This window comes from Tauraco erythrolophus, chromosome 4 (assembly GCF_009769465.1).
Source record: "Tauraco erythrolophus isolate bTauEry1 chromosome 4, bTauEry1.pri, whole genome shotgun sequence".
Lineage (NCBI taxonomy): Eukaryota > Metazoa > Chordata > Aves > Musophagiformes > Musophagidae > Tauraco > Tauraco erythrolophus.
Window position 1 is genome coordinate 74181685 of NC_141468.1, and position 10296 is coordinate 74191980.

The 10296-nt window shown below is 44.5% G+C and overlaps 1 protein-coding gene across 1 annotated transcript; it reads right to left on the reverse strand.

Annotated features, from left to right (window-relative positions):
• Positions 1 to 559: 559 nt before the first annotated feature.
• BCL2L14 (BCL2 like 14) lies at positions 560 to 6794 on the reverse strand. Its single transcript, XM_086611079.1, has 5 exons — positions 6356 to 6794; positions 3633 to 3794; positions 2621 to 2688; positions 1338 to 1610; positions 560 to 601 (listed from the first exon to the last, which is right to left on the reverse strand). Exons 1-5 carry the CDS (start codon positions 6792 to 6794, stop codon positions 560 to 562), a joined length of 984 nt encoding a protein of 327 aa, XP_086467205.1.
• Between the last annotated feature and the right edge of the window lie 3502 nt (positions 6795 to 10296).

Genomic DNA, 10296 nt, shown 5'->3' on the forward strand with positions numbered 1-10296 from the left:
TAACCTTACTCAGTCCTTTTCAGAGGTACAAAATGGCATCAGTACTTTGGAGTATGCAATCAGAGAAAGAGGGGGAGAGAGAGGAAACTGGTAGCAGTGCGTAGGTATACCTTCTAACAAAGGATTGTGGAATCGATAATGGATGGTACCACTATGAACCACACAAAGCTGGCAGCACTTGTCTCACACGGTTGATCACAGTCCAGTGGGTCGTGATTGCATAGTTTGATATCTTCCTCCTGTTCACACTTTAGCATCCATCCATAAAAGGAGTGGCAAGCATCTGTAGTCAGAAAGGTACTTGAAATCATATCTGTGCGTATGAATGCTCCAGGGCAGTTGGAAGTGCCTTCATATCCACTGAAGAATGCTTCTACATTGATGCCAACTTTAAGAAAGTACAATTGGACCCATTGGAGTCAGTCATGCAACACTCCAACCTTCCATGGGAAAAATAAAAATACAGAGCCACTAATCATTCTGGCATTGGATTGTGGTAAGATTCTGCGTATTCCTTAATTGAAGGCTCCTGCACTCTGAAGAATTAATTCAGTCATGATTATTCTACTTCCTCCTGATACAGTGAAGCCAAAGCCTTCTCCTGTAACATAGAAAGGAAATTACAATTACAAAAGCAATGTGGACCCTCATCCTAATTTCAACTCTGCCAGTAGGTTTGCCAACAGGGTTTCCTGACTTCACATGCTATCTGTTCCGATGGACACAGGCTGTACAGCTGCTGAATGTTTCCATTCATTTTGTGAAGCACAAAAGGACTAGGATCTCCATTGCAAGTGCCTCCCAGCAAATCCAGGTCAACGAGCTACGAAGTGAAGCAGCTCAGCACCATCGCTGGCAAAAGGGCACCTTGCACAACTGACTTTGAAAGAGAGGTATGACCATGAACAGATGCCTTTCTGTACAGGGGAAGTGGGAACATCCCACACCATAAGGGCAGACTGCATGAACTTCAGAACTACTATGCTGTTCCCAGAACCTGCCAACAGCAGGCTTCTAGGGACAAGCATAGGATTATGGCAAGCGTTTCCTGGTGTTTCTCCCAGCCTTCAGCTATTTGCGGTGAAGAGACTGCCTGTGCCAGGAACTGTGTTTTCAACCTTTCATGAATGTCTCCTATTGATTTTGGACCTACGTAAATAAAAAACTTGCAGCATAGAAGATGTCTTGTAGCAACTAATTCCACAGCTGAAGTACACGCTGTGTTAAAGAATACACAGTTTGGTTTGATTTGCATCTGGCCCATGTTAGTTCTGTGAAAGTGTGCTGCTTCGAGGTGCTTTAGGCTATGCACGAGTCAAGGGAGGCAAAGCACATACCCAGCCACCCTGCTCCTGAATCCATGGCTTGAAGTGATCTCTGAGGTACTTTAATCCAAAGCCCAAGACTAGGTTCATAGGATGGTTGTCCACAGCAGTAAGTCTGGTGGCAACTTCCATTGAAAAGGCGACTTTTGTGCATTGTACTTGGCCTCCCGGCTCACTTGTTGAATCCGCTGAGACATCCTCCAGGAACAAATCAGTGATCCTCTTGAAGAAGGGGTAGGACAGCATGTCTCGAAAATGCTGATAGAAAACCCTGTCCTCTTTGATCTGAAAATAAAAGTAAGGATTGGTTAAATTGAGCCACTTTTGTTGGAATTGCTTTCCCCATCTCATTGGGAAAGGAGAACATCTCTAGATAGTACATGCAATATAGTCTAATCGTGGTAGTGAATGCAAGAGATGACACACAAACCCCACACTTCACTGCAAAGCTGCTTCTTCTTCAGGCTCTGGAGGCGGCTTTATGTTTTTTCCTGAAATATCTTCAGGTTTTTTGCATTTGAATGAGAAGCAGAGAAAGAGAAAGCAAAACAAGTGTGACGCTGATATTGAGACCTGCAAGTGAGGAAACATGGGAATACAGGAGCAGTGGGAAGATGACAGCAAAAGCAAAGTTATGAGAATTGCTGGCAACAGCTGCCAGGCTAAGTTCCATTTGCTCAGTCACGGTCTTTGTGATGCTTCTTACTGTATCTAGGTACCTCTGTGCTGCTGGAGCTGAGCATGTCCTCCATGTGGGAGTACACCTTTATAAGCAGGGGGCAGCTAAAGAAGGGAGTAAAGGGAACAAGTACCTATATTTTTAATAGAGAAAAACATTCACTCCAACTAATGGACTCGTGGGGGTTCTTCGATAGCTTTTGGGCAGGGCTTTCAAAATGCACTCAGAAGGTTTATTTCCCTACAGCAACTCTCAAAGCTGTGCGGTTTCTCTCCCTCCACTGGTAACAACTTGTGTGCCAAACTCAACGTGAACACAAGAGTTTCTCAGAGTCAGTCAAGCGCTCAAGGTACCATGAAACTCAACGGCAATGAGGCAAGTGACTCCTCTTTGAAATGCACATTTTTGTTGCCTTCCTCCCCCACCTCAGCAGAGATCTCTGCTAGTCCTCTGGTCTTAAGAAAGATTTCAGGATGAATGGAGAAGGTTTCAGAAAGCCTTAGATGTGGAAAGAGAAATTCAGGATAGAGACAGGTTACAAAGCCTTCACTCCCAAGAAAAGTGTAATTTCTCTCTCACTCTAGCCTGTGTAGCTACTGAAAACAGAGGGAGTTACCTTTTCTTCTAGTTGGTCCCCTTCTTGTCGTAACAGTGAAACTATTGTTTGTATTATCTTTTCTTCATCTGTTAAAGAAAAGAGTAACATAAATATCGCAGCCTTCTAGTAGGATCCAGATAGCAAACTATGGCAAAAGCTTTTGTGTCACTTAATCACGAAAAGAGCTGCTATTTTGTGGCAAATTCAGAGTTGTGTATCCAGGCTTTAAGCAGAAGCTCATTGTTCTAGTCTGCATGGAGTAAGCAAGGCTATTTCTCCATCTGGTCAATGTTTTGCTCCAGTTAAGAATCTGGGGAAGTGCAAGGGCTTTAACACCCCACTGCCAGCACTTTGGGCTTTGAGGTGTGTCTGGTAACAAGCCAGAACAAAAGCAGCTAGTGGAAGCCCAAGAAAGTGGACTTAAAATTAGGAAAAGAAAAAAAATCCCCTCATAGTTACCGATTACACCTTCTGCAACTCATTAGGACAAACTCTGGGTTTGCTGGATTAAAGAAAATGCAAGTATGGCAGGATCCCTCTTGTAACTAGAAATCCCTAGAAAGTTTGCATTGAAACTCTGCAGATATCATGGAAAACAAGCAGTTCAGTCTTCTAACAGAGATCAGTGTTGTACCATCACCGAAGAGGGATTGACCAAGACATTGTTGCCCCAAGGACTGGTGTTTGGCCTTAGAGCCCCAGTGCATTATTCTGTTCCCAGCCCTGCCACTCCTACCACTGCTCTATCACCTTACATCCCTTTACCTTTATCCTCCTTTTCTCATGTCACACCTCCTCGGATTTTTAAGGATGCTCCCTTTTATTGCAGAAGTGGGCAGGACTTGTTAGAGGACTGCAAGAGAAGCTCCTGAAACATGAGCAACTGAGCAAGAACCAGCAGAGCAAGCTTCCTCCTTCACAGTGTCTTACTGCAGAAGTCCTGAGTGCTTCACCACGTCTAGAGAAAATGCCTCAGTGAGCAATCCCAACCTGTTATACTGCCCATGACCATAAAATTCTTCACCCTTACCATGTTCCTCACCCTCACTTCCATGAGTAGAATCGCTGTCATCTTGTTCCCGAGATGAAGCCTCAGACAATATCTTGAACGACACATCTGAAGGAGATTTGGATTTGGAAGTAACAAGCTTGGCAAGTTTGTCTGCAATGTGGCTGACATCTGCTGTGTCACCTGATTGGGAAGGATGATGGGAAATAAAGAAGGCAATTAATCTTTCCAAGAAATAATTCAACGATTTACTAGTTTACATGCCCCCTGAGGTGGAAAGCGCCCAGAGGATACCAAGAGATACGTTTTCCCATACTGGGGCTTTGCTATTGCCTGAGATCAGCTGGTGATAATTTAGAGAGACAAGTAACGCAGTACAACCCCTCCTTAGTATCTGAGCAGCAGCTGACTATGCAGAAGCCACGCAGAAGCAAGTGTGGGTGTTGCTCACCAGCGTACATCCTCGCAAGCCAGAAGCACGCTGTGTATTAAGAAACGTGAGAGTACTGCTCTATAGGACTGTGAATCTTAGACCTTACTGTGAGAGTGGTATCACCTACGATTAGTTTATCTGTAGGTCCAGATTTGGAAAAGGTGGTGTATTTGAATGCTCTTTCCTTGTTCTCACAGGCTAATCCCGAGCAAAGGAGAAGCAGACTTCACTTCAGAGGCACCTCTGGCACGAAAGTTCCTTGTGTCCTTGACATTGTGTTAAGCAGACGTGAAAATTGGGAGAACTCAGCAACCAGACTGGCTTTATCCACCTTGTGTAATGAGCCTGTTCAGGACCCTCACTGGCTGAAGGTGTCCCTTGGTGAGGGAACTCCAATGGGGATGCTGCTATAGCAAAGACAGCAGGAGCAACTATTGCAAGACGTATTTCATCTAAAAGGTGTTCTTCCTGACAATTCACCTCACAGACTTTGGGATGCAAAACTCCATCAAGTGGCAGCCCCTGTGTGACCAGCAGACATTGAGACAAGCTCAGCAGCCACCTGACCCATAACACGTCCCAAATTCACAAGCAGAGTTTATAGTGAGGGCAGCAGGAGTTAATGCAGCCAACAAAAACTGTGTTTCAAGGCTGGTGAATCAACCACAAGACATTTCCATCCCCTTGTCTGCCTGCAGAGCTTGTCAGGGAGCTCCTAAACTTCTAGGAAGGGGATTGAGCTGTTCATGACTTTGGAAACCTGAGATTAGGCAAGTGGACAGGCCTTCAATTTAGATGAGTAATCCCCAAAAGCACTCCAATTTGCTGCAAAAACGGGGCAAGCTTGCAGTGCAGCTGCTAGCAGCATAAATGACAATCAGCGATAATAATAATGTTTTAGGAATTGGTCCAGCAATCTGCTGAAGGGCAGGTAAAGCCCAGATTTGAAGCCAAGAAGGATCCCAGGGAGGTTAACATTCAGCACCAGGAGGTTGTACCTTGAGGCCATGCTGCCACCCACACCGTGGGAAACATGGCAATGTATTGGCAGGGCCATCAAGTGATTGCACCCAAAATCTTGAGCACTTTACTTGGCAAATGGATATAAAAATGGATATGTGGATGCAGACGTTATGTCCCTGGAAATCAAACAACAGAAAGCTTTAGTTATTTCCCCCTAGCAAAAGGCACTGGGCTGAGGTAGGGACCTTTCCTTGAGAGATGCAGCTAGATTTGGCAGGAGGGAGAATTACGGGCTTGGTGGATAGAAGCTGGCCCAGGACAGTCAAACTGATCAGTGATGGGGCATTAGGCTGAAGAAGTCAGTGATGGATAATGTTTAGAAATATCTTTAAGTGCGGTGAAAGGGGAGAGCAACTGCTGCGACACCAACAGTATCCAAGCTGGGACAAAGTAAACAAACAACCCTAACGTTATGTATATGAAAAAAATATGGCATCCTATCATATACTGTGTATGGCAACTTAATGGCGATACCTCATCCTCCTCTGTGTCTTGTATGGGAAGTTAAAGGATTAGTTGTTTTCGGGAGTAGAAAAGGTAAAACCTGACTGCCTGCAGTGCAGCACCTGATGTGGGGCTGGCTTTGGGGGCTGCGGTACGACATGTTTACGTGGATGGGATTCTTGGATGTCAGACCGATTACAGCCACCTACTGCCTCTTCTTCCAACACATGCAAGGACAGGTTCAGATTTAATATAACAGCAACGTGTAAAAGAGACGTGGATAACGCTGGAAGACTGTTTGCATTTAAGAGACGCAGTGGGGCTATAAGAGATGGCCCAGAGACACGGTCTGCTCTGTCCCTGAGGCCGGTCACTGCCAACTGCTTGGCACTACACTTTCAAGCAGAGGCTAGCACTTTGGTCTAGTGTGGAATAGATATCACATGATAAAGCTCCTCGAACAGGCCTTCAAAGAACTTCCCTTCCTTGATTTTAGTGTGGAGGTCTTCAGTCTGACCAGCATTGTATGTTTTCTTTCTAACTAGGTATGAAAAAGTAAAAGCCAATGCTCAGAAAAAACAGTCTGTACAGTTATACAATACTTACCATCAGACAATGGAAAACAGAAAAGCCAGTCACAAGCATGAATCTTGTGTGTGCAAGAACTACTGAAGATCTGGCAACCTGCCTTCCTAATTGGAAATCAATAGAGCTAGAGTAAGAGATGATCAAAAATTTAAAGAAACCACCTTCCTCCTCCTGCCTTTTCACAGGCCACCAGTCATTTAAGCTATTTACAGAGAGATTTAAACACGAACAGCAAAAGGAAAGAACTAAGACATACTTGTCTGATGCTGAGAACTCTCTTCTCGAAGGCTATCAGATTGATTCTCAGCAACTAAGAATTGAGCCATGCAATCTCCGGGTGCTAACAGTGGTGGGGGCTGTTCCTCCTTTGCTGTGCTGCAGACTAAAGGTAGACAATATCCTGGCAAGTATTTTACTTTCAATTGTTTTTTGCTTTGCTGTTGCATCGTGCCACCCTGAGGAACAATTCTTCGGTTTGGTCCATCTGTACTCCTTTGATGGTCAGTCTTCCTTGGTCCTTGAAGCACGATTAAGGGTAATTTCTGCACGTTACCCTCATTTTTCAGAAGTTTCTCATATTTACTGACAGATAACCGCCGCTGGGCGTAGGCCATTAGGATCTTGTATTCTATGCTGTCTTGTTCATCATCTTCCAGTGGTATTTCTTCCATTCTGACATCATTTGGTGAAGGCATCTTGGTTCCTGCAAGAACATATTCTTAGTTTTAATGGCTTAGAGAGCAGCCTATTTTTCATGAATACCAACTTTGTACTTGACATTTCTTTAGAACCTTTCACCAAACACCTTATAAACCTGAGCAATGGGGAGAACATTGCAGTACCCAGGAGCCAGAGAAGCACTGTTTTCTAGAAAGAGAATTCGGTTCCTGAGAAATACCTCAGGTGGCAATTAAGGCCATTGGAGAACAGGAACAGCAGATCTGATACATTGCTCTTAGCTGCATTGGGTGGCATAGACAAGAAAGATGAGGAAATTCAAAGAGTATTCAATGGTCGGGGTGCAGTGCAGGAAAAGAGGATAACAATAATATCTGATTCTTGGGATGGAAAGAAAAATGATTCATCAAAGCACTGCAAGGGAAAAGCCTATACTGTGGCTCAAATGACCAAGCATCCAAATACATGAGAATTGTGCTTTTAGAGGAAGCTTTGACAAATTCAGGCCCTGAGTGCTCTAGGTAGGAAAGCAAACAAGAACTAGCCCAAACATTAGGAAAAAATACAATATTTACCTATCATAATGTTCTCAGCTGTCTTTTCACTTTAGGGTGCCTGAGAGGATCTCACGTGTTTGACTGCGTGCCATGGATGGTGTGGTGGCACTTACTTAGTGTAACTTGTTCTTGTCCAACCACTAAACATACCAGTCCTACCACACGCACATGCATTTTGCCATCTTCCTGTTTCCCTATGCATTGTAGCTCATCAAGCCACAGCGTGGAAGCTTGCCACCCAGCCTCCCTGAAGCCAGAGCAAGAAGAGGAAGAAACGGGAGTGATCAGCTGTGACACAGTGACCCAAAAAGGTCTCTTCTGCAGAGCTGGTGAGTATTTAGATGTCTGAGCAGGCAGCCCTGACCACTGGCAGTGGTCTCTCTGCAATGCCGCTGTTCCATGACCCACGCAAAGTCAAACAAAACTATGCACATACCCAGAACATGTTGCCGGGGTCTCTGTTGCTGAGAAGCTAAAATAGGAGGCTTCTGTCCCCACTGCCCACTCTTAAACAAGTACCAAATTCACACACACTATGCCCTCAGATCAAGAGAAGCAAATTTAAGCTGATTTCTTCCTGCCTGGAATACCATTCAGCTATGTGCTGCTTTGAATGTAATGCTATTTATTGCTGATACATATCCAACAGCATGGAGACTCACATTTGGGAGTTAAACACACACCACACACCCCCTGAGTCCAAAGAAAAGTCAGTGGGAACAGAGTGCGTTGCTCCCCTCATATATTTTTAACTTTTGCCCTTGAGACCAGAGCAAGCCGTCCCTCCTAATTCACAATGGAGCAGATGTTCTGTAGGAGGCAGCTTTCTAGCGCAGCCTTATTCTACAAGGGTCTCCAGGCATAGCAACGGTGTATGAAGTGACATGGGCATCCTGTTTCTTCACAGGTGCTGGGAGTCAAGGCTCAGGAGCAAGGAGATTGCCAGGCTGCAGCTTAATTGCAGATCATCTGTCTTTACTGCGCAGGGGACTGGAGGTATGAGCTGCTTCCTCCAAACTTCAGAAAACTACAAGTTGTTGTGTTATGATCCATCTGTTACTCACCACCCTAAAACTTTCTTTTACTTTACTTTCTTTCACCACCCTAAAACTTTTATTTTACCTCAGTATGACGGTGAAATAGGTTATGTATGTATGTATGTGTGTAGCACCACATCATCATCTGGGAGGAGGATACTGGCTTGCCTTTAGCAAAAGTCTGGCTTTAAACTTCTGAACACCTCTATTTGGAACAGACACCTGACCTCACACGCATCTCATTTCACTACTCAGGTACACAAGATACCACTTCTATTCTGGATATAGGCAGTGTTAAAACTGACACACTTAAAGGGGGTTAATAAAAGAGTTGGAAGTGACTAATTAGTCAAAATAGATTTCCCTGTCCCAGGAAGTTATGGAAAGAAATAAAGCTCAGTTGATTTGTCACCTTGTTTTTAATACTAATTTTATTGGAAGATTTTAACTTCATTTTGGTTAAGTTTCACATTTGTAACCTTTTAAATTAAAAAAAAAGGGGGGGGAGTATGGCACTGTGTTGTTTTGCCATTAGCTGCAGAAAGCAACCAATATAACAGAACTTAGATAAGCCACCTATTTTCCACCACACTAAATTGGTTTTTGGTGGTGTTCTTGAGACAACAGAAGGAAAAAAAGGAACTTCTAAAACCCCAAAATTCTCCTTACCAAATGTATGAGCATCAGAAATTAGTCTGACTCCAAACCCATACCTTACAAGTACTCTTAGTTCAGTATTGGGAAGGGGGTGAAGAAAGAAAAGGAGAAGCTGAAGGAGAGGAGGAACGGAAAGGAATGAGGAGGAAGGAACCTGTGAGTGTCTTATCATAGGTCCAACACAACAGTTCCTCTAACCTCACACTGCTAAATGCATCTGTGCGGCTCTGGGATATCACTGGCTTCCATTTTCACTTTAGGATAGTTACTAAAGAAATGAGAATGGGAATAGTGTGATAGGGAGAAGGGGGAAAAATGGGGGAAAAAAACCCAGCACATCCATTGGTAGAGAAAGGAAAGATTACTTGTTTCTCTCTCAGGCAGCTGCTCCGTTAAGTCACTCCATGAGTGAGCCAAAATGTCATTTCCCGCTAGTGCTCAAGTTAAGCTATTGACACACCACCATGCCAAGCCTCCAACAGCCTGTCTTAAACACATGGCAACAGCCTCTCTGACATTTTCTTCCCAGTGCATGCCAGGGAAGCTTGCTCAGTTTTCTGCTAGCAGTGTGCTGCAGTTGAATGTTTAGAAATCTATACTTCATGCGGCAAAACATCTCACTAGGCTTGGATGAGAATTTTTCCCAATAGCATCCAAGGTACAAGCGACTTTGTTGTCTTCCAATGGCCTCCTGGGCTACAGCAGAAGCCCTGTCCTATCAAGGGCCCAGCACTGCACCGAGACCTCTTGCTCACAAGGTCATGCCAAGGTGAGTCCCTGTTTTCCAGACATGTCTGAGGCAGTTTGGAGGCCAGGGAAAAGGACACAAGTTCCCTTCTCTTGCTAGTCGCTGCCTTGAGATATTCAAGGTCAGCAGGAGCTTTGTGTCTTCTCGACACATTTGTGCCAACTGCTTTAAGGAACCTGCAAGGGAAACTGAAAGCCCAGCAAGAAAAAAGTCAGCAAAGGACTGTTACAAGAAACAAACTGAGGAGAAAAAGAAGTGGGAGCTAGAAATACAGAGGAAAAAAAGAAGAACTGAAATTATGCAAGACAGGCATATGGTTGCTGCTTCTTCATTGCTGTGCCTGGGAAGGGAGTGCTGATGTGCATACCACCCTCGGGATGCAGGGCAGCAAAGGTAAGACCTTTCTTGTGCCCAGTGATTGTTTCAGCCCGTCTTCCAGTGCAAACCAGAACAGCTTAAAGAGTGTTTTAAGCTGCACTGCACTTCCCAGTGTCTCTGCTACACAGAAAGCAGGGCTACA

Bases quoted from the DNA above. Each gene is read 5' to 3' on its own strand.
- BCL2L14 (XM_086611079.1), bottom strand. From the start codon at position 6,794: ATGCCTTCACCAAATGATGTCAGAATGGAAGAAATACCACTGGAAGAT. The intron at 3,795-6,355 runs GTATGTCTTAGT...CTTCCCAATCAG, and splicing joins GAGTTCTCAGCATCAGACAA to GTGACACAGCAGATGTCAGC. The intron at 1,611-2,620 runs GTAACTCCCTCT...TTTTATTTTCAG, and splicing joins GGGACCAACTAGAAGAAAAG to ATCAAAGAGGACAGGGTTTT.